The sequence below is a fragment of the Drosophila hydei genome, unplaced genomic scaffold (assembly GCF_003285905.1).
Source record: "Drosophila hydei strain 15085-1641.00,03,60 unplaced genomic scaffold, DhydRS2 tig00008145-arrow-arrow-pilon, whole genome shotgun sequence".
Taxonomy (NCBI): domain Eukaryota; kingdom Metazoa; phylum Arthropoda; class Insecta; order Diptera; family Drosophilidae; genus Drosophila; species Drosophila hydei.
Window position 1 is genome coordinate 362,765 of NW_022045850.1, and position 27,806 is coordinate 390,570.

The window sequence follows — 27,806 nt, forward strand, 5'->3', positions numbered from 1 at the left end:
AATATGGCGCTAGCCGTTCTTCCACTTTTCTCCTTTGGTTGATGATGATGCTGAATGGGACTTGTTGGGGAGTTGGGTGCGGACATGCAAACCGATTGGGCAATCGGCTTTCTGCTAAGGCTAGCACGTTGTTCATCCGTGTTGCGCTCTTGAAATTGCTTATCCCACTCATTTTTCTTCCGTATACGCTCATCTAAATCCTTTTGCCAGGCAATGTGTGCATTATGTAAATTTATTGAATTTTCGTTGCCGCGGATATAGTCCAAGGCAACTTGAGCCCATGCATCCAAAGTTTGTACTGCCTTATTATTGCCCTCATCCAGGCCAGGTGGGTTGATTTCACCTTTTGCCTTAATATTACGTAAATTTCGATCATAATTGACAGACTTAAAGCGATTCTCATCCCCATCATGCAAATTCTTCTTGCGTGCCATACGCAAATAACGTTTTATCGTATCGCTAACGGATTGAGAGACATCTACATTGTCAATCGAGCTACGTCTATGGTTGGCAATATGCTTGCTTAACTGCGTTTTATCGGCTTCGTCATTTTCTGAATTATTATTATAACTAATTTCGTTCAACATTTGCTCATATTGTTCCGCAATTAATTTTAATTCAGATAATTGTACGAAATTCGTTTGCGTTCCACATGAATTCAACATGAGGAACTTATCACGTAATCCCCGATTAGGATTTTTATCAAGAATATTTGTTTCCAAATTCTTAGTACTTCCGCGCCTTAGTTCAAGTGTTTCCGGTGGCTTTTGTATGCGCTTAACTGCATTTGATGACTCAATCGATTTGGTCTTTTGAATCATCTGAACAGTATCATCCAAATACGACATATAATTTGAGGCGATGTCATAACAGCTGTTACTTGTATTGTTATACAGAAGGCTCGAATATGAGGTAGATCTGGCTAAATTAGCTTTGCTCGATGTTGGCTCAGTGGAATGTAAAATACGATGTAATTGCTGTTTCTTTAGCACATTATAAATCTTTTTTAATAAAGCCTTATCTTCAAGAATTGCTGGCGTTATATTATCAGTATACAGTTTTATGCTGCATAATGATGAGTTTTGTAAGAATTTCAAGCGTTCTAATAGCACTAATTCATAGTTCGGATTAGTCACATTCAAACCATTTGAATTTAAGATCTTATTCTCATAGTTGGGTCGCTGGGAACTCGGAGAAGATGTTTGGTCTGGACGGACGGTTTTTGTGCCCAGTAATGTTGTTGTCTTATACGAATCCCGAATTTTGAGATAGGATTGTAAAATTTCTATAGTTACATCTACATTCTCATTCAATTCTTGAGTTCGTTGATGGACTTGTGCAGCATAATTATTGCCTCGATGTTGGGAGAGTATCTTAAGACGCCGCTTGGAACAGCTTTTTGTGGCACCTGGAAACGAGGATTTCCGTCGCCACAATATAAATCGAGGCTCCGACGCACAGACACGCTGGAATTGCTCCTCTATATGGGATATACTATCTACGCCATGGATTGTCTTGCCCTCTGGCAACAATTTGCGACCAGCATCGGTCATATATCGCCAAGTTTTTCGTGTCAATAGCCAACGTTCGCGTTTTTTATCCTTCTCTTTCGACTGGAATCGTCGACGTCCAGTCGACACAACCGTTGATGTCGGATGTTGATTAACATTTGCGTGGCGCCCACTTTCTTCGACTTGTTGCAATTCATCAATCACACTATCTAACGGACCCGATTTTTTCTTTATGACTGTCACAGGCTGGCGCAAATTACTGTTCGATGCATTTTGCATTTTTGGTTTTCTTATTATATCCAGTTCTTGTGCAGTTGCCATCTAAAACAAAAATATAATCGTCAATACTTTGGACATCGATTCGTTATTCGGCATTTCAATTCTATATTCTATAACAATAATATCCATTTACTTTTCAGCTACAGTCCTTCAAGATAGACGTATATAAAATGAATTATGAAATATATATTTGAACGAGCATTACGCAGTCGCTTGCACCCGACTCTTGCGTTGAGCACAAAGTGTTTTCCTGAACTTATCTACTTTCAAGTATTAAGTTGCAAATTGATTATTTATTACTTGTTAACGGTAGTATTTTGTATTTAAATATCAATGACTTGATTATTATCACTGATACTAAAATACTAAATACGAACTTGATATAAGAACATTTAAAATATTACATTGATATTTTTGTTAGCTTAAGTTTTTGTTTTAAGACTCCAAATTGAACATAGGGTTTTTAGGTAACTGGCCTATATTAAAATATTATAGTAAATATCAAATATGTATTTATTTACCTTTTTTAAAGCGAAAATTTATAATATTAAAATTAGTTAATCAAATTGATCGTCTTTTTCATTCATTATAATAAATACCAAAAGATCACTGTTCTTTTCATAATTGTTCTTATTTGTTAAACCACTAAATAATTTAATTTATTTAAAATTTACTGACTAACATAAAACTCTACACTTTAGTCTTTCTGCTAATACCACACAGAAAATTTAAAAAATGGAAACTACTTTTTTATTTCCCAATTTTGTTTTGGTAACTATTTTCTTTTATGACTTAAACTTTTTTCGTGTTTTTATTTCACGTACTCTCTTATTTTTGAATTATATTTTGTTTTAGCTGTTGAGTATTTAGCAAAAGGTAAAATATGCCTTAAGTATATTAATACTAGCAATTTAAATGATCTACAAGTACAACACTCACACACATACTTGACAAATATATATTTACTTACAGATCTTTTGTATTTACTTATTTCTTTTTGAAGTATTGCAGATCCAAAAAAAAATTATTTCAAAGGAGTCTTAATATTGTGTTGTCTGTTTTCACACTTGTTAGACTTCACTAAACTCGTTCTGACATGGGGCAAAAGGTTAATAGATATTAACTTTTGATAGACCCCATGTACATACATGTATATGTATGTTTTACATAGGCACACACATTAAAAATACGTAATTTCACTTCAACTTATTTATCCAATACATATACATATGTATTATATATACATATTTATTTATTAATAATACTCACAATATAATTATTAATTTATATATATATATATATATATATACACACCCACACACATACATACATATATACATATGTATATATAAATATATAAATACACATATATTTATATAGAAGATCAACTTTATTTTTATCTAAATTTTAGATATGATAAATCTGTCTTTATGTGTACATATATAGAAGATATACGTATGTTAACATATATATATATATATATATATATATATATATATATATATATATATATATAAATATATATATATGTAAATATATATATTTATTTATTTTTTTCTAATTATGCAAAAATCACATCGATTTTAGACTGTTCAACAAACTCAAGTCTCGAGAATAACGTCAAATATTTTTGAGAGCATGCATAAAAAGATGGAATATATAAAAAATCAGTTTATTCTTGGGAAAATATCGCTGTGTATATGTATACAAATGTTTATAAATATATATACGCACAGGCGTTCCCTCTCTCTCGCTCTCTCTCTCTCTCTCTCTCTCTCTCTCTCTCTCTCTCTCTCTCTCTCTATATATATATATTTATATATATACATATATATATATATATATATATATATATATATATATATATATATATATATGTATATATATATATATATATATAAATATATATATATATATATATATGTGTGTGTGTATATATAAATATATATAATAAAAACTTAAATACTCGCGCTCTCAATCTGCGTTATGTGTGTATAGAAACATTAATATACATTTTCTTTTATATACATATATAAATTATATTTATAATATAAATTATATACTTTATATACACTATATATATTATATACATATACTTAAAATTATATAACAATATAATTATTATTATACATATACACAAGCGAATATATCCAGTTCTCTGCTTTTCTTGTATATTGAAACGTTACTAAAAATTGGTAAACAAGGTATAATGTTGCTTATACCCTGAGGCAATTGGAATTGGGAATACAAGGTATATCGGTTTTGTAATAATATACGTAACAGGCAGACGTGGCGTTGCAGACACCATAAAGTATATATATTTTTGATCAGTCAATCTAGTCATGTCTGTGTGTTCGTCTGTCTGTCTGAGGTTTGTCCACCATTATTTTTCCCTGAATTTCATTAAGAAACCCCATTTATAACATAGTAAAATCCAAGAAATACTGAAGCTCTATGTCAACTGCGTAGTAAGCAGAGCGCGTGCTTATGTGTGTGCTAGGTTACTTGCAAGGTACGTGTAAAAGAATCGTTGTCTGATTCGCAGGGTTCAGGGTATCTATTACTAGAGCACTCTTATTTGTTTTTTTAAACTCTATATAACAGCCATACATACATACATATGTAAATTGCATATGTAAATTGTCTTACTTTAATCAATCTATGGAGACATGACAATTTGTCTGGCTAATCTCATGAGCTACAAAAGCTAGCAATTTAAAGTGCGAAATCAGAGTATAATGGTTTTGTTAAAACGTACGTTACAGGCAGAAGGGGCATGGCAGATCCCATAAAATATTCTTAATTAGGACGACAAGTCGATTGAGTCCTATACGTCCCTCTGTCCTTATGTATGAATGCGTCGATTTCAGCATCTGTAAGATGGGTTGTGTATAGCACATAGCACATATCATGCTTGTTTAAATTCATCGACAAATATTCCAGTTTTATTGTTATCGGTTAAAAACATGATCGAAATGCAGTTGCTAATTTATATGATCTAGGTCCTCCATTTTTGTATTTTGTATTTAGTTATATCATTATATGTTGGACACCGGCTTAAAAGTTTTCATTTTTATAAATCTCTAATAGAATATGTAGATTATATGCTGAAAATTTTATTAATAATCCATTAAGTAAGCCAGGAGTAATTAAACAAAACGCTTGGCCAATTTGCAAAAGCACGTGGCAAGCAGAGCCAAGCATACGCTTTTTTCCTATTCGCGCGCATACATCCATTCGAATGAATATATATTTCTATTCGAAGAATCGAAATTGCGATTGGATTATGCTTGAATTGTCAGCTGACACTTTAGTTGAAATTTGCAACCTATTTCGAAAGCAGTGCAGTGACGGTGTTGGTAGGGTTGGTGCGCGTTGCGTAGGCAATCTTGGTTCGAGCCATGGTGTATTGTCGTCGTTTTTTTTTAATACTCCATACAAACTATTGAAAATATTAAAATACGCAGATAGGACTGGGATCTGGGTAACTTTTATTTATTTCATGAATACACCATTACTGATAAGGAACTAAACAGGCTTACTCTATACAATGTTGATTGTACCCAAATTTAAAAAAACAGCTAGAGTCCAAAAATTTGAGTGTTAAATTACGATAGCTACATTTTAGATTGGCCAAAAAACATTATTTTTTATAGACAATATTGCCAAATTCCAGTTATCGATTTCCTACTCAAATGGACTTGTAAATTATAATGGTGCGCCCATCCGGACATGTCAAATCCCAAAATACTGATTGTTTTCAGATTGCACATATTTCGAAACAATTGCAGTACAAAGTCAATAAATTTGATTTTCATTTCTTTCATTTTATTTATTTTTAATTGTTTACAATTGATTATATATATTTATATATATATATATATATATAATTATGGTATATATGTTAGGTATTGGTATATTTACTAATAAAGTAACAGATAGCACTCTTTTTTAGATTTAGGTTCGTATGAATAACTCAATACTTATATAATTGATAATTGGTTGGTATATATATATATATTCATACACAACATATATGTATGTATGTGTGAGTGGAACTAATCAGCATTAGCAATAAACTATATATTCACAGCCAATTTGTCGACGTATAATAAATATATTTAATTTTGCCTTTAGCTTACGATTGTTATTATTACATATATTTATTTATTTTCGTACTTAGTACAAATATTACTTAAATTAAAAAATATATATACACACATAGACCACATATTGCAGTTCTTACACTCAGACGCATGTTGGGCGGGGCACAAAAAGTTATAAAATGCCAACGCAATTGACGAATATATCTTAAAATTTAAGATGCAAATATGAAGCTATTTAGAATTTTGCTCACACCTTGTGTACATGTTTAGACATTTTCTCATCAATTTTGCAGGCTCGATATCTCTTATTTAATTGTCACCTAACAACATGCCCGATGGCTAGTAAATATATAGTGAGAGAGAGCGGCGCTCTCTAACAATTTAACAGCAATTACATTTTTTCATATACAGACTGTCTATATACAAAGCAGGCTTAAGTTTGTTTGTTAAAACCTTTGTCATATTTTTAATTAACAAATCATTTGTATTATATGCATACATATATATAACACGAACAGTCCTGTTTGCATTTCTATAAATTGTGTCAGATGGTGTATATATTTATTTATATATAAAATAAAAATATGTAAAATTATAACTTATAATAAATAAAGTCATTTAGAGTTATACAAAAATAGAAAATACAACCAATAACAGAATAGTAGTAACCGAAAGTTCAACTATACTTATCCAAACGCTGTGCTGGTGCTGATTCTGATTATAAGTTATGTAGGGAGAGAGATAGAAAAAACTAACTGTAAAGCAACTCAAGTATAAACGCACACATTTTTTATTTAAAATTACGATGTGAAACGGCTTTCACAGCTGTATTTTGATTTCAGATTCAGGGTCAGCATTCAAAAACATTTGGAACGACCTTCAGTATAGTTTGAATTCGGAATTAATTAATATTATTCAACTTCTTTCTATGCCATACATAATTTGTTGTAAATTTTTTTTTTTTGTCACAATTGTTACTAAATCCTAAATATTGTCGCAATATATATGTCCATTTTATATGAACAGAAGGATCATTTAATATGTTCAATACATTGAATAATATTGTATATATAAATATATATATAATATATGTGTGTAATCGTACATGCCTTTACATTTTTATAATTGTTAAATAAAGTTTTTATCATCTTTAAAATCTTTCAAATACATATATATTTTTATAGCAATTTATTGTATTAAGAAGTAGCTAATAAAAACTTGATGGGGTCTTCATAATTTTTACATACATTACGTACTTTACTTTCTATAGTTATTTATAATGAAACGTATGTTTACTTTTTGTCAAGCATTTATAATTTTGTTAAATAAACAAGTGTTTTTACCCAAATTATTAACATCATTTCGAATAAATCTGTGTTCAGCTGTTTTCTATTACTTTTATCTTGAGTTTCTCCTGGAAAGTTTTGGTTTACAAAAAAATTACCATTTCGATTAAATAATTTAAATAATTTAATAATATATAATATATAATAATAAATAATTTAAATATTAGAAACTATATCCGAAAATTGGTTATGTGCATACATATATATATATATATATATATATATATATATATATATATATATATATATATATTTCTATGTATGCACATAAAAAAGTTTCGGATATAATTTGTAATATTTATAATATTCAATCGAAATGGTAATTATATATATATATATATATTATATATTTTCAGTCATTTAAAATTTAGAGAACTTTTTGCTCCCAAAAACCACGTTTTAGTAGGTCAATGTACATATTATGTATTATAAATAATGAATATATATCCTTTTATATGTTTATTTATATGTATTCAACGCTTAGACCATCGATGAACACATACCAACAACATATACGAAACAAAAAATGAAATAATACTTGATATATATATATATATTATCAAATTTTTTACGGCTGAGCCTTTCATTTGCCTTTTATCTTTCTATGATCTCTTTGATGCATATGTACAATGTATTAAATTTAATTTAAATAAATTTAAAATTACTAAATACATATTATCAGTTATCAGTTATCAGTTATCAGTTACAGCTTGCCCAAAGCCTAGATTCACATTATTCTGTTGGTATTTCATTATACATAATCACGATTTGAATTTGTTGAGTATTCATCGGTAAAACGACCCGTTGCTGAAATATAAAAGATTTCAAATTTATGTATGTAATTTAATTGTAATTTTTCAAACAATTAGTGTCTTCGAAAACAGTTTATTCAAAATTTGTACATAGGTGTCAACAGTTGATCCGTAAGGTTTAAATTTTTCCAATTACTAGCCACAGCCTCAGAAAGAATGCTCAAACATGATCACATGACAAAAATAAAAGTTATGAATTCAATAACCTATAGGTTATCTCACAAGCATAACTCTAATCAATAACATTGGAGTCTATTAGTTAGGAGTGTACAAATAGGAGATACGATGATACCTGAACTTCGCGCAGTGGTGCAATTGCAGTTATTCTGCGTTTATTTCAAACATGCATAATACACACCGATGGGTGCGCATTTGCCAAATTATAAGGCGTGGGAAAATATTCAAAATCTGTGTCCACATCCCAGGTTTCTACACAGTGTAGCTTTTATGGCAATGATGGATTATTATCGATAATATGGAGATGGGATGAATTTATATGGACGGATAGATGGCGAGACTGACTTATCTCTCAATTGGTATAATTACAACAGTATATCCAATAATAATTTAAAATGAGCCATGAGTGCATGACAAATATGAACCTTCCAATATCTGTAGGCTCATTTAAGATTGTCAGGTTCGGTTAGGATTTTAAATAAGTAAGCGGGTTCAAATCTTGCATTCACAATTTTGTATACATTGAACCCATTGAAGATCAGGGTATAATAGTTTTGTTAAAACGTATGTATGTATGAACTAGAGATTTGCATTTTTTTGGAAGGTTCTTTTAAATAAATTATATTCATTTCCCTTTTTTTTGTTATCGATTAAAAACATGATTGAAAATAACTTTTTTTAATTTCAGTTTTAAATATTGCCAATATGTGAAAGAGTTCACATTTTTACATTTATATTTACAACTCAAGAGCGTGCATTCTTTTCTATTCGAAGAATCGAAAGTGCGATTGAATTGTGCTTGTATTGTCAGCTGCTAGTTCAGTTAAGATTTGAAACTTCTCGCTCAAGGAGTGCAGTCGAAATTTTGGGCTCATGGTCAGGCAGAGAGGGGACGTTGTTATACCCTGATCCCATTGAAAATGGGATTTTGGATACCGGTTCCAAATTTCTCCAAATTCTTAAAATTTAAGTTCAGTGGGTCATTATGCGAAGGCATTAGCATTTCTACCAAGCCATATGTAGATCAAAAGCTGAAAATGTCATTAATATCCATTAAGTAAAACAGAAGCTGTTGAACAAAACATTATCCAATTTGCAAAAGCACATATCAGCAGCGCCAAGCGCACGCATTTTCCCTATGCATGTGCAAACATGCATTCAAATGTGTGTATTCTTTTTTATTCGAAGAATCGAAATTGCGATTGAATTGTGCTGAATTATTAGCTGCTACTTAAGTTCAAATTTGCAAATAATTTTTCAAGCTGTGCAGGGGTTGTGTTAGTAGAGTCCGCGGTCGAAAGAGGTTAGTCCCTGGGTTCGAGCCTAGCGGCAATGGGACATTTTTTATAGTTTTATTTCTTAATTATAAAGTGGCGGAGTTGGTAGAGTTGATGCGCGTTGTGTAGAAATTGTGGATTCGAATCTTGGTGTCGTAATGTCGATTTTTATTTGTTTTTTTTTTTAACTCTATACAAACTACGGAAAATATTTAAAAAGGCAGACAGGACTGGGATCAGGGCATCTAATAGTCGGGTACCCTGACTAGAGCTTTCTTGTTTTTATTTTTTTTAAATTGCGAAGTGGCGATTTTGGTAGAAATGATGTGCATTGCGTAGGCAATTTTGGTTCGTATCTTGTAATTTTCAATTTTTATTTGTTTAATAGTCGATATCTTTTTTGTTTTATATTAAAACTAAAATATAATACTTACAATCTTCCATTAATATAACCTGTGTATTTTCTATATTTGTACTAGCTACAGAGTGCGGAATTAAGTTGAACTCGTCTTCAGGAAGTCCATTATTCCATCGCGATCTGGCACTTGAACGATGTGCAGAGGTCACAGACATTGTTGGTGTTGAGTATAGGCTAAGATTTGTTGGGCTCATAACACCAGACATTGTCGAAATAGATCCGGCATAACCCAATAACTGCAAAAATAAAAATAGATAAATCTATATTGCTAATATTTAGTATATAGAACGCAAACATAAATATATATTTATGAAGTTTCCTTTTATTCATGAATCTTTTTATTATACCCGGATCCTATTGATGGGAAATCAGGGTACAATGGTTTTGTGCAAATGTATGTAACACGCGAAAGGAGGCGTGGCAGACCCCATAAAGTATATATATTCTTGATCAGGACGACAACCGAGTCGATTAAGCCCTGTCCGTCTGTCTGTCCGTCCGTTTGTCCGTCCGTGCGTCTGTATGTCTGTTCGTATGTGTGAGCGCGAAGATCTCAGCATCTATAAGAGAGACTTGAAATTTTGTTGTAGGTTCGTGTATAGCACGCGCATATCGGATTTGTTTCAAAAATTCGATAATTATTCGCATTTAAGCCAATAGAATGTGTAGAATATGTAATGCCAGTTTTTATTGGTTTTTATTTTTTAATACTCGATACAAACTACGGAAAATATTAAAAAACGCAGATGGGACTGTAATCAGGGTATCACCTAGTCTGACACCCCGACTAGAGTTTTGTTACTAATTATGAAGTGGCGATGTTAGTAGAGTTGATGTGCGTTGCGTAGAAATTATGGGTTCAAATCGTGGTGTCGTAATGTCGATTTTTATTTGTTTTTTTTTTTTAATATTTGATACAAACTACGGAAAATATTAAAAAACGCGGAAAGGACTGTTTTATACTCGCTTATATACACGAAACGAAAAGAGTATATTCGATCTTAGCATTACCCACCTAGCTACCCGTTTTATATCTCTGCCTGGCTCCCACATATATATATAAAAAATTTTAAATTATATTTAACATTTTATATTATATATTTATATTTAACATTTTAAATATATACTCATGCATAAAAGCTTCGTAGGAGTGTATATAGTAGTATAAATATCTACCCCATAAACTAAAACGAATCTGCCTCAACTTAAGAATTAAAATTGATCTGTAAAATTTAGACAGTAAAAAATGGGTGCGTACGAGGGCTGCATGGATAGGAATTACAACAAACATTTAGCCTTGAATATAGCTTCAAATATTACTACTACTTACCGATGTCGATTGGGTATGGAAGTGATTGAAATACTCTCGACTATTCGCCGTGGGATACAGTGGCGTTGAGATTCGAGTTAGAGAGTTCGGGGCAATCGATGGCATTTTACATCGAAGAGCTTCGTTTGAATGAATATGGGGACTGGTCGCTGGGTGTGGCTGTGGCGACGATCTTGCCACCAAAGTTGTGCAATCTGCATTTGTATTTGGATCTGTCTCTGGATTAACTGGACTTTGATTGCCTGCATCCATAGAATTGACATTACGATTCTCATCCTCATTGGCCAACGTGCCACCCTTTGTTGATGAGGACGTGGCTGGCGACTGAGCCGTTGCCAAATCGGCGCTGGTACGAATTATGGCAACAGGTCGAGCCATCGGCGGCAACATCGGTGGCAACATTGTGCTATGATAATGAGTTGCTGATGGAGCTGCTGTTAATTTCGTCGTTCTCAGCTGTGGATGGATTTGATAGTGTGGTGAATGATGGCTGTGATGTGTGGACAACTGATGCGCATGTTGCGCATGCTGAAAGACTGGATTCTCCAAAGTTGCGGCTGCTGCAGTTGCTGCTGCTATGCTTGTGGAATGCCCTCCTCCTCCATCTTGACAAACGTATGTAACAAAATCGGTTATATCATGTGCATCGTTACCATGTTGGTGTTGCTGTTGTTGCTGCTGTTGCTGTTGCTGCTGTTGCTGCTGTTGCTGCTGTTGCTGTGCGGCGTGTTCATGTTCCTGATCTAATATCGCATGTGTCAAAAGTCGTGGACTACTATGTTGTGGATAATAGATCGTATTCACCGGACTAACAGACGACGTCAGAAACGTCGAGCAGTTGTGATGCAATATGGCTACACATACATTGAAAAGAGAGACAATAAATACAAGAAAATATTTAGATGAAAGGAGGTCTCTCGTTTAGCATTCAGAGGGATTTGCCAATTGCAAATCGGTGGGGGCTTATAAGTCGATTTGTTTATAAGGTCGAACAGTAGATTTCCATGAGAGACACAATGAGTGGCGCAGATATACACTTGCCATATTATATCGAATATATAATCAGAAATTCAAATTCTTTCAAAATAGTTACATCCAATAAATGGACGGTCCAGGTATTTTATAGGTCTATCTGCCAATCTGACTTGCTCATAAGCTGTGAAAGATATATAAATATCTATGAAGTTAGTTTCTTTTTGCTGAGTTCCGGTACACCCAGACTTAAGATTGACTAAACATAATAAAAGAAAATAAACTTTGCTCAGTTTTAGAGTTGGCTTAATTTTTCATGATCTCCGCCACAGATAGATTTATAGACCTGATTTCCTAGTTCTAATATATTCTATTCTAATATTCATAATGATGTACTTCTAGCCCTCGGCTAATTGATACTGGAGATTGAGAATCATACAACCATATAACTTACCTTCTGCTGATCGAATTGCCGGCATAGTTGCGATTGGCCGACTATTTAATGGGGTATACCGATTCAGGGATATTGAGGATTCAGTTGAAGCCGCTGTTGGCTCATCGTTGGAATTAATGTTATCAGCTGATCGTAGCACGACAGAGAAACTGCCAGTTAGGCAGTTTTCGGTGCCAGTTGTTGATGTACATGAAATTAATGGAGGCGAAGAACTTTGGTCGATTTTACATGCATCGCTCGAACCATTCGTCGTGTCAGCGCGCAACAATGGAGACGATGATAAATGCACGGTCCTCTGATTCTGATCGACAAAGTCAACTGCAAATCATTAACGATATTAATTATATATATATTTATATATATATATATATAAATATATATATATATATATATATATATGAACATTAATGCAATTCTGTTAGTACTCACTGCTGTAACCGCCAGGAATTGGGTTGGAGACAATAGCACCCGCCTGTGCCTGACTCTGTGAACTGGATATCGGTGAATCGGGGGTCAGTTGATATGTGTTACAGTCAAAAGCTGTTCCCAGATTCTCCCTTTTAATCATGTTTGTTTGCAAACTATTATCACTCACTTCATCCAGTATTGAATCTACAAAATTATATATATATTACATTAAATTGATATATATATATATATAAATATATGTGTATAACAATAAGATTTTTTACTAATGGTTTGAAGTTGACTTTTATGTTATAATTTTTGCAAGCAAAAAAAAAACGAAAAATATGTATTTTGTGATATTTTCGCTTTGAATATTGAATTTTTTTGAGTGTTGTTCGAATATACGGATACTTTACCCTTGGATAGTGTCCAGAGCTCCTGTGATGAGAAAACTCCGGTGGCCAAGATAATATCGTTGCATACAACACCATTGTATGGATTGTGCCGAAGACCTTTTGTTTTTGCATCAATATCATTGTCATCTTTTCGGTCAGCTGGTATATTATTGTTTCGAATTTGATTACAAATGGCAACTTGGGCCGATCGACTGGTAAGCACCGAAGTGGAGATCGTACTTATCGATGAGTTATGCGTATTGATGAAATTCGCTAAATACAAGTCCAACTCTCTGACGGAGACGTTTATGTGATACGGATTGACACAGAGACCGGGATGAAGGCATTCGGGATTTTTTTCCAAGCGTTCGCCGTCTGTACTCTCCAATGGTATGGCCTTAAAGAGTATAACCATAACGAGATCAAGACGCCAGACTTTGTCAGCTTGTCTCAGGCAATCGATTCGTCGCATTTTTCCTTTTTGATCGGGATTCGATAGGACACAAATCGATTTACGTTTCCCAATTATCGATTGAACAAAATCTTCTCGACTCTCTTGTGTTATATCCTTTCGTAATTTACCCAAAAGTCGTGACGCCCATTTCTGTTTCACCTCTGTTTTCTCATTCTGTAAATATATATATATATATATATATATATATATATATATATATATATATATATATATATATATATATATATATATATATGTGTATTTATTTATATAGATTTATATAGATATTTATATAAATTTTGCTTTATATGACAGGTGATGCGCTTACCTGTAGCTCGTCTTTGCAATGCCTTTCTTCTTCCAATGACATACGCTTCTCGTGTTTCTTGTAATACTTTCGTTTAGCAGCTTGCAAGTTAAACCAAGAGTACGAGAATGATTTGACGTATGGTAATAATGCCTCAATGAATGGGTGAAATTCATCCTACACATAGAAAAGATACGTACAAATAGATTTTATATACATTTTAATATATTTACTTCAATTTAACAACAATTTTCAAAGTTTGCACAAATTTACGAGTGATTAGGTATTTTCTTCTACATACGTATACAATGAAAATGAAACCGTATAAAACAGCTATAAAGCTGTTTTCAAACTAATTTTTAACATTTATTGAAAAACATTTTTATAATATATAAAATGAAAATATATCTTCACATTTTTATAATTATTATAAAAATTAATTCAATAATTAATGAAATAATCCTTTTATAAATATTAAATAATATACAAATTATTCGTTTACAGATTGTGATGACAACTCTGCTAAAATTATACACTTGATATATCTACGACCATTGAGACCTTGCATAACGGATAAACTGTATCTTCGACAGTCTTTGAACTCACTAGAGTTTCTTTCTCTCGTGCTCTATTATTTAACATTTAAAACAATTTTTAAATCGGAAAGCAACTGAGTTAGTATTGACCCCTCTCAAAATTGATATACATATTTAAAATGTCGATGTCGAAAATGTCGTCAAATGTAGGAGTTTCTCAAGCAATTATTATGTAATCGGTTCTTCTGAGTTTTAAGGATTATGAAAAGAATTATTTGAAAAAACATAGTTAATATAAGTATGTACTATGTAAACATAGTTAATATAAGTATATGTATGAATCAATTTAAATAAATATTAATTATTGCAATAAGTTGAGATATTATTTTTCTTTGTTGTAATATTTTTGGAAGTAAATGCATTTAAAAAATATTAGATATTGAAAAATTAAAATAAAAATATGTAAATAACTTTTTTAAATTTTTATTTTATATTGGTTACTAATTTTGAAAGTAAACAACTTTTATTTATCTTAATATTTAAATGAAAATTGTACTATTTCATTTATATATTTTTTATAATATATGTAATACAAACTTAATTACTTATTCAATATTTAATATTTAATTATAAATAGTTCATTTAATTTACAATTTTCTAAAAAAAAAATAGTAGCAAGTTTTCTGTTTTTGATAAGGTAATTTTGCTTGTTCGTTTGTACGGTTTCACTTTCGACTACAAATTAATTACGAGAGGTGAAAACTTTCGTGTGCTGCACTGGATTTTTACGTATAGTGGCTCACATGAAAACATTTAAAACAGACACCAAAACAATTTTGAAACGATTATTGTTTTTTTTTTTTAAATAGTATTATCAAGCATTCGTATATATAGAAGAAATGAGATTAAAAGAATGATACAAATTTATATATACATAAATATATGAACTTGCTGTTTTTGTTTATCATATTATTTAATTATGGAGATGATGTAAAAAAAACTCACAAAACCATCACATCATTAATTATATATATATATATATATATATATATATATATATATATATATATATATATATATATGTGAGAAAATGGTAGAACTTATCATGCTGTGTATCACATTGTTTTGTGAGTTTTTTACATAAGTCGCAATAATTTATATCTCCAGAATCAACTAATATAATAGACAACTAAAAGAGAAGTTCAATCTTCAAAGAGATTCGATCCATTACTTTTTTAGCGACATCATGACCAATCCAACATGCATTAATATCGTTGAAAATGCTTAACTAAAGTAGACTGGCAGCTGATAATTCATAATTTGATTTAGGACCTGAAGCTCGATAGTGATCTAAGTCAGTGTAATAGCAACGGGAAAAGTGATCGAATATTTGAATACAACTTGATCTGCGCATGCTATAGGGAGAGCATCAGGCTAGGCTATATCTATTTTTCTGTTAATACTGGCCAAGGATAAATATATTTTGTGAGTCGTCCTTCTGCATGTTAGTCATTAATCTCAGAATTCCCATTTTAATGGCTGCTGGAATTCTTTTTTTAAATATATTATTAAAACTTGAGGATAAAAATTTAAATATATCCAATGATTGCTTAAAAGTGTGATTATATGAGTTTTTAAATACTTAATACAAAATAAAAGTAACACACAGATACACATTCATTGAAAATGCATTTAATCTAAATATACATAATATATATATTATATACATAATATATATATATACATATATAAATATAAACATATATAACAAGTGTTGGACGCTTTTCTTGACTTGCAATGATGGCAGCAAAGAATAAAGTCGGAAAACCCTGATAAAACACTAGCAATCACTGCGATCTTGTATGTAGAAAATGTTAAAAGATCTTAAGGAAATTTTCTCGTCTGAATGAATGTGAGAATACTTATTTTTTCAGGTACTTTTGTCCTCTAAAAATATCTAAAAATCTGTAGGAATCCGTGATTGAACTGAACTAAAAAATCGAATTCTATATATAGAGTATTAGAGTCCGAGCATCCAATTTGTAGGACGGAACCTCGTGAAGAAAAATAGAGTCTCTTATCGGTATTAAAAAATTAGGGACGTGCCCAATAACATCGATAGATGTGTCCTCCATACGGTTTATAAGTAAATATACATAAACAGAATTATTTAAGATCTTTCGCTTTTGAAACTCACAATAGCATATGGACGAACAGACGAACAGCCGGACTGACGGATATTGCTTGTCCTCCTGTTAAACTAAGGACTATATTAATACAACGATTCCAATCAAAAGTAACGTCCTTTAAAATCGAAACTTCGAAAGCAGATAAGTTTCAATTTTGAAAGTATGCCAAGTATGGAAGGAAACATATATGCCAAAGAAAAAACACGAACTTGCACAGTAAGAAGTTAAATGTGAGAGGTGAGAGGAGACAAACAAGATGCACTCAATTTATATATATATATATATATATATATATATTTATATATATATATATATATATATATATATATATATATATATATATATATATATATATATATACACATATATATATATATGTATGCATATCAACATAGAGACATACACCAAGAATTTTATTTGAAAAAAAAAACTCAATGTATCAATAAAAATTTCTTTAGTTACATTTTGAAATATTTTTGATTAATGGTGTAACATGGAAATCGCATTTATTATTTTTTCCTACAAATCCAGACCATTTCTTTTATACCTAACAATTAGAATTAATTGATTTGATTAGTTGCATTGTAAACATATACTCAAGTTATAATGATTATTAAACATATATATTTATGTTTGTCAAAATCTGTCAAAATTTAAATATATTTGGAAGCCCTAAACGTTGGCTTTGACAATTATATTTGTATATGCTATAACAGGCTATACCTAAAACTCTGCACTAATTTAAATTGTCGTTTTTGGTTCGGATGAAGGGCTGAGTCAAGCGTAAGTCTGCCTCTCTAGGACCAAAAAAATTTTGTGAACTTTGGGGTCAAAATTATAAAAACAAACAAAACTATGTAGACATGAAATGAATGCAAAGTTTGAAGACTCTAGCTCCAAAGATATATGACTTAACGACAACTGAAAAAGACACTTGATTTCCACATGCTATAGGGACACCAAGGATTCTGAAATCGACTCACTCAAACTTACGGACAGAAGGACTTACAGACAAATGGACACTGCTAAATCGATTCACCTGTTGGTGCTAATCATGAATATATATGTACACTTTATGGTGTCTGACGCACATCCTTCTGTCTGTTGCATACATTTCTACAGAACGCCTTTACGTGTACAATAAGTTCATATTCAATTAGTTTGAAAAAACAGTAATTTTGAATGTCGAGCATTATTTGTAGCAACGATCTAATAGCTTAAAACACCAATATTTACTATATATTCTTTTTTTGCTCAGCGCATTTTGGCCTAACCAAACCAATTGGACTAGCAATTGATCATGAAATATTGGCTACTTAATGTTAGGACAACATTTTGATTCCTCTCTACTCTTATTATCCTATACAAGCATTAAGGTTGTCTGCTCAAAAAAAAACATTGACTATTGAATCTTCATCTTCATACTAAATTAAGTAATTCACTGTTTTGTTTGGTTGTCATTCTATTTAGTGCAGCGATTTAGATATAGCCCGAAATGTATAGATCTTATATTAATAGTTAGTTTACCTGACCGGTCGATGATGTTTGTAAATAAGAAGATACGTCCGTCTCGATCATACAGCTTCTTAGTGTTTCTGGTATAAACATACCTTGCGCGCTTTATATATCATTGAATGTCCTATGAGCCCGATTTTAACAACAAGAATCTATCGACAAAATAACATGCTATATTTATTATTGTACACCTTTATTTTTATAGTTTACCTGTATATTTTGGGCATGCTATTTGTTCAAATTGCTTGTATTGCAGTTGTCTTTTTTAAGCTAATTCCATTATTTCGTATCGTGGTTTTGTTTTATAGGTGTGCTATTCATTTTTAGAGCCGACATTTCTGAAAGGTCATTTGCAATCTTAATATATATATATATATATATATATTTAAATATATATATATATATATAAATATATATATATATATATATATATTTAAATATATATATATATATATATAAATATATATATATATACATATATATATATACATAAATATATATATATATACATATATATATATATATATACATATATTCCATTTATTGCATCACTTTTATTCTATGATTTAAGGAATTTTAATATATTTAAATTCAAATTCAAATTGGTATCTTTGCATTACACAATTATTACACAATACACAGACGTAACCATACATATATTTGTAGACATGTAATAAACGTTTGCTCTTGTAATGTTTTGATACAGTCCATGGAAATAATTTTAGAACATGTTCCAGGCATATCCAGTGAATTGCATTTCGACTTGTAGGAAGTCATACGTATGTGTGTACCTACAAACACACACATATACAAATGTACCTACATAGCGTGTACATGTACCTACACTAACATATGGCCCTACATATGCGCACACATAAATACATACATACATTCACATATACATAGATATATATGTACCTACACACACATAATATTCAAGCACAAAACTATGTGAGGTGCGTTGTGCCATACGGGTACCTTTCGACTAAACTTAAGCTGAATTGACTCTAGCCAGCTGGTCGAGTCAATAGCAAAAATAGCTCTTTTCTCTCTCTTTTCTCTTCGGCTTTTCATATGAATACATATGTTTGTTGTATGTGTGTATATATGTATTTGTGTATGTATGTTTGTTTGTATATATGCAAGTGTGTGTGTATGTACGGTTAGTGCGCTTAGATGGCGCGTCAAATCATTCTAAAAAATAGGAAAAATTTCTCCACTCTGATAAATAGCGTAATGCCAGACATGCGTTTGGTGAGGCCAGCGACATGTGCAGATATTAAAATTCTTAAAGCGCATGGCCCAAGAGAACTACGAAATAGTACTCTCCAAGAATGCACCTCCTTTCCTCTCTCTCATTCTCTCTCTCTTTTGCTGTCATTCCCTCTCACTTTCTGTATGTTTTGGTTCCTTTCTTTCTCGCTACGAATTGATATTGTAATAAAACTCCCCCGGTTTTAACAACTTAGGTCGAATTATTATGACTAACGGGTATCCTTTTCGTAAATATTTATTAGATATACAACGATTTTGTCAGTAAGTCTTATCTTGTTCAAAAGAATATTCGGTTCAAACGAATCATAAAAATCAGTATTTTCTTTAATACAACCAAGCTATATACTATATATATAACTATAAATATATAAAATAATTATAATCGATAATGGATGTATATCCCATATCGATTATAAATATTTTTATTAATTATTAAAGTATTTTAATACAGAAGGCCCTCACAATTGCTTAAGTTTATATCCTTATAAATCTTATAATTTATTTAAAACTTTTTGTACATCGATATTTTAAGCTTAAGAGCTGTAAGACAAAACTGAAAATTAATATAGAATTCAATGATTAGTTTAAAAACGGAAAGCATATAAATAGAATACGAAATCCCCATAAAAGCATAAGAAACTGATTTCGATAATCGATAGTTTTGCCTTAGTTTTGCCTTTGTTAATATATATATTTATATAATATAGTTTACAAGATTTTCAGGGCCTAATGATATTTAGATAGTTCTGAAAATTATAATTATAAGTTATATCAAAATAAAATGAAGTTAGGGAAAAATATAATTTGAAATCGGAAATGTAGAAATAAAACTTACCAATTGTTTAACTTTTAGTCAGACTTATATAGGAATTAGAAGATGACCTGCGCAAAAGAGCTACTAACTGAGCTTTCCCAAGCACAGTTACAACTCTTATAATACATATGTAGTATGTATATATATACGAGCTACATGTAAGTTTTATATTCCATAATAATAATTTGGGCATGTTCAGTTAGTATATGTATAATTGAACTTATTAAAGGTTAATGCAAAATTTTGGTTAACTCGACCGTTTCTTTCATATTCAGTTATCTTTATGTAATATATACATATATATATATATATATATATATATATATATATATGTGTGTGTGTACACATTCATTTTCCAATATCAAGCTCTGACTCTCCATAGAGATGGGTGAGCTTTTCAGTTTTCGGCTGTTTTCCTTTTACCAGTTCGTCGGTTACTGTTATCGTCATCCCCTGCTGCTTAGTCACATTTACTTATACATACATAAGTTGCCGAAGTAAAAGTGTTTTAAAAAGGCCACAAAAAATTAAAAAAAATTGTTTAAAAAATATATGTAATGTGAAAAAGAGTTTAAATTTTATTTATATATATATATATATAAATATATAAGGAAAAAAACCGAAAGCAAAATCTATATTCTTTCCAATTTTGTGCCTAAAAAATATATACAACAAATTTCACATTAGCTAATGCGTCATAATACAGTTGTTGTTTGTCTTTAATTTTGTCTTTATATATATATATATATATATATATATATATATATATATATATATATATATATATATATATATATGTAAATTCATATATGAGAACATTTAAAAGGTAAGATCCGAAAGTTTTCTCTACATGTTAGCCATACATAAAAACTATTTTCCCTTTATCAGTGAGGTTCATTGTAGGACAAGCATATATAAATATTGAATTTGATTACATACACGCACAAACCCTTATACATATATATATATATATATATATATATATATATATATATATATATGTATATATACGTAAAGGAAGCCCCTTTACCAGCCATGTGTGTATATATGAAAGCGCGAATGCTTTTATGAACATATTTAGTAATTCGATTATGACATCCATATATATACATTTATATACATATCATATTTATCATGTATCATGTCTATATATTGTATTATGTATATATATTTTGTTGTTTGGCCATATTAATATAATATTTTAAATTAAATTAGAAATTATCAAAAAAGATTTCATTACATAAAAATTAAGTTCTATTGCAACAAATTTTGTTATTAGCTCAAGATTATATATACATAAATGATTTTATTTGTTTACACAGTTCAAACTTCCAACATATACTAAAGGCCTCCTATCATCAGATAGTGCCAAACATTACAAATGTGTATTAGGTAGTCGGTTAGACCCTACATGAATTTAATATCTATATAATTATTCATCGATTTTGAAAGTTTATTAAAATCTCAAAAATGATGTAATTCTAAATTTACGTACAGATATGGCGAGCATAATATTAATAGCTTGCCTAGCTATACTGGGCTTAATAATTGCGATAGCATTATTTTTGGCCGGTGGCTACTTGTGGTGGAGGCACAAAAGGTCACAACTGCAGTTTATAGAGCCGAATGAAGACGAGGAATCAAGTAGCTACAGCTTAAGGTAAGCTTATATGAATCTCTATATTCGTATATATGGAATAGATAGAAAGATTAAAATGAATTGAATTCATATCCATATCAATATCCCAATCGCCGCTTAGTACTTTGTGGTAGGTGCTCTTAACCCGATTCCTATCGGGTCTCATATCTGAGCTTACCCTCAAGAGACACCCTGATCCCAGTCCTATGTGCGTTTTTAATATTTTCTGTTTTTAATGCTTTGTATCGAATATTAAAATTAAAAAAAAAAAAACAAATAAAAACCAAAATTACGACACCGAAAGTCGAACTAACATTTTTAATTGTGAAGTGGAGGTGTTGGACGAGTTAATGCCCGTTGCGTAGGCAATGTTGGATCGAATCGTGATGTCGTAATGTCGGTTTTAATTTGTTTTTTTTTTAATACATATTCGATACAAACTATTCAAAATATTTAAAAATGGAAATATAACTGGGATCTGAACATCTCCTAGTCCGGGAAACCCACTTTAGCTTCTTACCTGTTAATATTCAATATTGTTAGATTGCTTACTTATCTTAACTTATCGGGCACGCCTCTCTCTGAATTTCACAAATAGCTATTTGTCAGAAACACACACTAATGATGCCCATTAAATTATTAATTAAATATGCCCATATTAAAAAATAATCAAATTTGATGTAGAGCTGCCCAGGACATTTTGGAATCTGGAAATCCGCCAAATAAGCCGCAAGTGCCCGTTGCCCAAGCGATTACGAATCCTCTACAAAATAACATTAATCGAAAATTGAATGGATTCTTAAATCTTCGAACGCCTCTCATTGGGTAGGTACAACCATTTACAGATATATCCGACTAAAAAAGTATATGTTAATATTCTCAAAAATAATATTAACATAGTAAGCAGAAGAAGGAAAAAATATAAAACACTGTAATTCAGTAAAATGAAATATTCAGTTGGAACTCAATCCAGTTACTTATTTCCTAGTAAGCCAATTAGGACTCAAATCGGATGTTATATATTGATTGTAATTGTTATATTTTATATTATAAAATATTATATACAACCATATTGCTATATAAAGACTAAAATTCATTACAGGAGCGGCTCAGCAGCAACACCAACAAAAAAATCAAATACTTCCACAGGTGCAAGTGCGAATGATGGTACAGCTAAGGATGCTGCGGTGTGTATCCATATAACATACATATAGTTCCTAAATTTATGTTACTAAAACTAATTAACTGAGATTAGTGTGTATTGTAATATGTAATATACCAAAATAAGTAAGAAAGCTCTAGTCGGGGTGCCCGACTAAGAGATACCCTGATTGCAGTCTTATCTGTGTTTTTTAATATTATCCGTAGTTTGTATCGAGTATTCAAAAAAAACAAATAAAACCCGACATTACACGACACCAAGATTCGAACCCACAATTTCTACGTAAGGCGCATCAACTCTAGCAAAAATGTCCCTTCGCCGCCAGGCTCGAACAACATCGCTACTGCACTGACTGTGAAAAGTGTTGCAAATACACGCATTTGAATGTATAGCATATCAATATGAGTGCGCTGACATCTGCTTTTGCCAATTGGTCAATTGGTTAATACTTAATGGATTTTAAAGAAATTTTCAGCAAGTGATCTACATATTCTATTGGCTTGGTAGAGATTCAAAAGCCTTCACATAATGGTCCGCTTTCCAACTAAACTTAAATGTTAAGAATTTGGGGAATTTTGGAGCAGGTATCCAATATCTCACAAAAATTAACATATACCTATATACATAACATATACCTATATACATAAAACTGAATACAACATTTGGAGGCTCTAGCTTTTAAGACGTACGAGATATAATAGTTATCGAATATATGAAACAAACTTGATATGCGCGTGCTAAACACAGACCTACTAAAAAAAATTTAAAAAAAACCCAGAGTTTAACTCACTATTTATTTGCATCGAAAGAGGACAGTCAAATAAGTGTATACAGTAGATTTGAAGTCTCTAACACTTATGGTATTCAGCATTTTTATCGATAAAGATAGACTTGTACTGCGCATCGTACACATGAGTATACATTTCCAATTTCAAGTCTCTAGCTTTTGTGGCTTACTTGATCGCTGCATTCATGCGATAGACAAAAAATATATCGATCCTCTATGGGGTCTGCCACGCTTCCTTCTGGCTGTTACATAAATTTACAGACAGCCATTATACCCCGAATTCCCATTTCCAATGGTTTCAGGGTATAAAAACCTATTTAACAAAGAATTTCCCATAGTAAAGCTCATACTGCAGCCCATATCTTTATCACCCATCGTAAGCGTTTATAATATCTTCAAGTGGAACTGTCTCGATTAGAGTATATATTTATTAATTTTGTAAAGTTGTTTTCTGGTTTTTTTGTTTGACTAGTCCAGTAAATTGACAAAATTTATATATAAGTATAAATGTGAAAGATATATTTATATTGAAAATATACATATAAGTATTTAATGTTTTTTTATAGAATAAGAATAATCGACTAAAAGTTCGCCTAACATTTTTTTTTCTTTTTAGAATAAAAGCATCTCAATGACCGATATGTATCTGGATAGTACGGATCCCAGTGAAAACGTCGGACAAATTCACTTTTCATTGGAATATGATTTTCAAAACACGACGCTAATATTAAAAGTGCTGCAGGGCAAAGAGCTGCCAGCAAAGGACTTAAGTGGAACATCCGATCCCTATGTACGAGTGACACTGTTGCCAGATAAAAAACATCGCCTCGAAACTAAAATAAAGAGAAGAACTCTGAATCCGCGCTGGAATGAAACATTCTATTTCGAAGGCTTTCCAATACAAAAGCTGCAATCACGTGTAAGTTGTAAATCGTCGCGAGATTTCGAAAACTTTGACAAATACAATATTAACATATTAACATTTTATTTAGGTACTTCATTTACATGTCTTCGATTATGATCGTTTCTCACGGGACGATTCAATTGGTGAAGTATTTTTGCCACTGTGTCAGGTAATATTAAATAATATATATATATATATATATATATATATATATATATATATATATATATATATATATATATATATATATATATATATATATATATATATATATATTATTTATTATTTATTATACATATATATGTATTTATATATATCTCACAGGTGGACTTTGCTGGCAAGCAATCATTTTGGAAGGCCTTGAAACCGCCAGCTAAGGATAAGTGCGGCGAACTTTTATCTTCACTATGCTATCATCCTTCGAATTCTATTTTAACGCTGACATTGATCAAAGCTAGGAATTTAAAAGCTAAAGATATCAATGGAAAGTCAGGTAAATAAAAAATGTTAAAAATATATATTTAAACAACTAAACTAAGATTCTCAAATTGGATAACTTGGAGTTGCTTGGAGCTCCCTGTGCAGAGTTGCTGTTTGAATCGTTCGAGGCTCCCATACACTCTCACAGACTCTCAGACAAATAAGAACGTTAGTGGTGAAAGTGCTCGACTACGAGATACCCTGAACAATGAACCCTTCTTTTGTAGACATACATACTCATAGACATACTCACACACGAATATACACACAAAGGCACATGCTTCGCCCACTAGAGTCATTCTGCAGCGCCTACCCTTGGGCTGTATTATTGAATTACTTTTGTTGTGGATGTACTTACTTAATGAAATTTTCAGAACGTAATTATGTCAACCAATCAGTTCAGTTGCTAAATTTGAAGTATATTTTTCTTGGAGGAATGGGAAGAGAGATATAAAGGCGAAAGTAGGAGTACCTGCTATTGCATATTCTGTATGTATATAGAAAAACAGACGCGCGCACACTTACTCAGAGACATAAGCAGACACAAATTTGTGCTTAACAATTGAAATACAGGTTTCGAACTGCCTCAATTGCTCAATCAACTATATTGGCTATAAAAAGTTAGCTTCTTCACACGAGCCAAGATAAATTAATTTCAATGGAAATCAAATAAGTTTTCGATCGGTAGAAAATAAACCTGATTTGCACGCTGTATGTAGATAAAACTGCCGAGTTGTGGGCGGATGAATTAAAAATATAAATTGATTTTAACAGATCCTTATGTGAAGGTTTGGCTTCAATTCGGCGACAAGCGTGTAGAAAAGAGAAAAACACCTATATTCACCTGTACGCTTAATCCAGTCTTTAACGAATCATTCAGCTTTAATGTGCCATGGGAAAAGATACGCGAATGCTCTTTGGATGTTATGGTCATGGACTTCGATAATATTGGGAGAAACGAGCTGATCGGCCGAATATTGCTAGCAGGTAAATGGAAATACTAACTTTCCATATTTAATAAATATATGTATACATAATCTTTAAACAGGTAAGAACGGTTCAGGTGCCTCAGAAACAAAGCATTGGCAAGATATGATCTCGAAGCCCAAACAAACTGTGGTACAATGGCATCGCTTAAAGCCTGAATAGATCCTGATCTGCGAACTACTGCAGTTTAGTAAAGGGCTATAATGAATGCCCTCAATATAATATAAATTTGATTATAAACTAAGATTTCAATGAAACATACATACGATATAGAGGCATTGAAATCGGAGCACACGAAAAACAAAAGCACATTGTATTAGGGTATAATCGACTGCATATACCCGTTCACGAATACAAAACTGTATACATTTTTGTTGGGACAAATTTGCCACAAATACAGGAAACTACAGGGATCAAGCGCGAAAACTTGGTCATCCTAGCTCATTGGCCTAATAGGATTAGATGACGCTGATCTATATACAAAATATGAAAGCAGTAATCATCCCGGAAAACTAGATAATCCTCGTTTATTCTCTCACCGATTTTTCCGATTTACCACCAACTATAGAGCTTGTGTAGAGCTAGTCTATATGCAAATACATATCTAAAATCCAATGCTTCAGCCTTAAATCGAACAGGAATTATAGAGAAACACTAAATGTATATAATAATTCCTTGATTTCCCCAGAAGCCATTATCCATTATCCTCCAAATTAACACCAAATACCGTATTCTTTTATTTCCGACTTCGTGAACGAGTATCAAAATGCTTAAGCTTTAGTCGGAATCTAAATTGAATCTGAATTGTAAAGTTGTAGCGAGAAGCCAGCTAAGGTGAACAAACAATTGAATTGTGCAAAAAAAGTTTAAAAGAAGAAATGTTTTTACTCATCTTTTTCTGGCAGCTAGATCAGCTTAATATTAGAATGATTTGTGCGTTATTTATATTTGATATAAAAGAAGTAAAAGTAAAAGAATTCAATTTAAAAATTTACTTAATTCTAAAAAAAAATTAATAAAATAAATAGCAAATAAATTGAACAAAAACTATATGAAGGAAGAGACACATAAAGCAAAAAAAAAAAATCACCTTATTATATGTATATAATAAAAAAGTTGTTTGTTATTAAATAGTTGTATATATATATATATATATATATATATATATATATATATATATATATATAGTATCGTAAATCGTATGACGACATTGTTACAAGTTACTTAAAATGCGAATTTTTGTTTCTTTTACAACTTGCTAAATTTAAATAT

General features: G+C 31.1%; 3 protein-coding genes across 7 annotated transcripts; 1 reads left to right on the plus strand and 2 right to left on the minus strand.

Annotated features, from left to right (window-relative positions):
- Positions 1–9: 9 nt before the first annotated feature.
- Positions 10–3,953, minus strand: LOC111597647. Its single transcript, XM_023312464.1, has 3 exons — positions 3,927–3,953; positions 128–1,832; positions 10–50 (listed from the first exon to the last, which is right to left on the minus strand). Exons 2-3 carry the CDS (start codon positions 1,830–1,832, stop codon positions 10–12), a joined length of 1,746 nt encoding a protein of 581 aa, XP_023168232.1. The 5' UTR covers positions 3,927–3,953.
- A 3,886-nt stretch (positions 3,954–7,839) lies between these two features.
- LOC111597986 (dual specificity protein kinase splA) lies at positions 7,840–19,470 on the minus strand. Of its 3 annotated transcripts, none has more exons than XM_023312968.2 (10): positions 19,409–19,470; positions 18,697–18,824; positions 18,499–18,638; positions 14,268–14,423; positions 13,507–14,113; positions 13,112–13,294; positions 12,683–13,000; positions 11,257–12,110; positions 9,943–10,162; positions 7,840–8,049 (listed from the first exon to the last, which is right to left on the minus strand). In XM_023312968.2, exons 3-10 carry the CDS (start codon positions 18,577–18,579, stop codon positions 7,994–7,996), a joined length of 2,475 nt encoding a protein of 824 aa, XP_023168736.1. In that variant the 5' UTR covers positions 18,580–18,638; positions 18,697–18,824; positions 19,409–19,470; the 3' UTR covers positions 7,840–7,993. The 3 variants fall into 3 exon arrangements, with proteins under 3 accessions (XP_023168736.1, XP_023168744.1, XP_023168754.1); XM_023312976.2 differs by having other exon boundaries at positions 19,405–19,461; XM_023312986.2 differs by lacking the exons at positions 18,499–18,638; positions 18,697–18,824; positions 19,409–19,470 and adding an exon at positions 17,434–17,518 and having other exon boundaries at positions 7,842–8,049.
- Positions 19,471–21,379: 1,909 nt separating this feature from the next.
- Positions 21,380–27,420, plus strand: LOC111597780 (synaptotagmin-7). Of its 3 annotated transcripts, XM_030225855.1 has the most exons (9): positions 21,380–21,401; positions 22,073–22,235; positions 22,899–23,039; positions 23,317–23,401; positions 24,780–25,082; positions 25,156–25,236; positions 25,392–25,560; positions 26,322–26,534; positions 26,596–27,420. In XM_030225855.1, the coding sequence occupies exons 2-9, from the start codon at positions 22,075–22,077 to the stop codon at positions 26,694–26,696; spliced, it is 1,254 nt and encodes a 417-aa protein (XP_030081715.1). In that variant the 5' UTR covers positions 21,380–21,401; positions 22,073–22,074; the 3' UTR covers positions 26,697–27,420. The 3 variants fall into 3 exon arrangements, with proteins under 3 accessions (XP_030081715.1, XP_030081716.1, XP_023168435.1); XM_030225856.1 differs by lacking the exons at positions 26,322–26,534; positions 26,596–27,420 and adding an exon at positions 25,922–26,246; XM_023312667.1 differs by lacking the exons at positions 21,380–21,401; positions 22,073–22,235; positions 22,899–23,039 and adding an exon at positions 23,177–23,242.
- Positions 27,421–27,806: the final 386 nt, after the last annotated feature.

What these genes read in the sequence shown, in the direction of transcription:
- LOC111597986 (XM_023312968.2), bottom strand. Translation starts at nt 18,579, where the DNA reads ATGTTTATACCAGAAACACTAAGAAGCTGTATGATCGAGACGGACGTA. An exon ending in GGCAATTCGATCAGCAGAAG is followed by an intron (nt 12,111 to 12,682) that starts GTAAGTTATATG and finishes ATGTATGTGTAG; the next exon opens with CCATATTGCATCACAACTGC. An exon ending in GGTTATATTAATGGAAGATT is followed by an intron (nt 8,050 to 9,942) that starts GTAAGTATTATA and finishes TTTATATTTCAG; the next exon opens with CAACGGGTCGTTTTACCGAT.
- LOC111597780 (XM_030225855.1), top strand. Translation starts at nt 22,075, where the DNA reads ATGGCGAGCATAATATTAATAGCTTGCCTAGCTATACTGGGCTTAATA. An exon ending in TCAAGTAGCTACAGCTTAAG is followed by an intron (nt 22,236 to 22,898) that starts GTAAGCTTATAT and finishes AATTTGATGTAG; the next exon opens with AGCTGCCCAGGACATTTTGG. An exon ending in TATTTTTGCCACTGTGTCAG is followed by an intron (nt 25,237 to 25,391) that starts GTAATATTAAAT and finishes TATATCTCACAG; the next exon opens with GTGGACTTTGCTGGCAAGCA.
- LOC111597647 (XM_023312464.1), bottom strand. Translation starts at nt 1,832, where the DNA reads ATGGCAACTGCACAAGAACTGGATATAATAAGAAAACCAAAAATGCAA. An exon ending in GCGCAACACGGATGAACAAC is followed by an intron (nt 51 to 127) that starts GTGCTAGCCTTA and finishes AGTCCCATTCAG; the next exon opens with CATCATCATCAACCAAAGGA.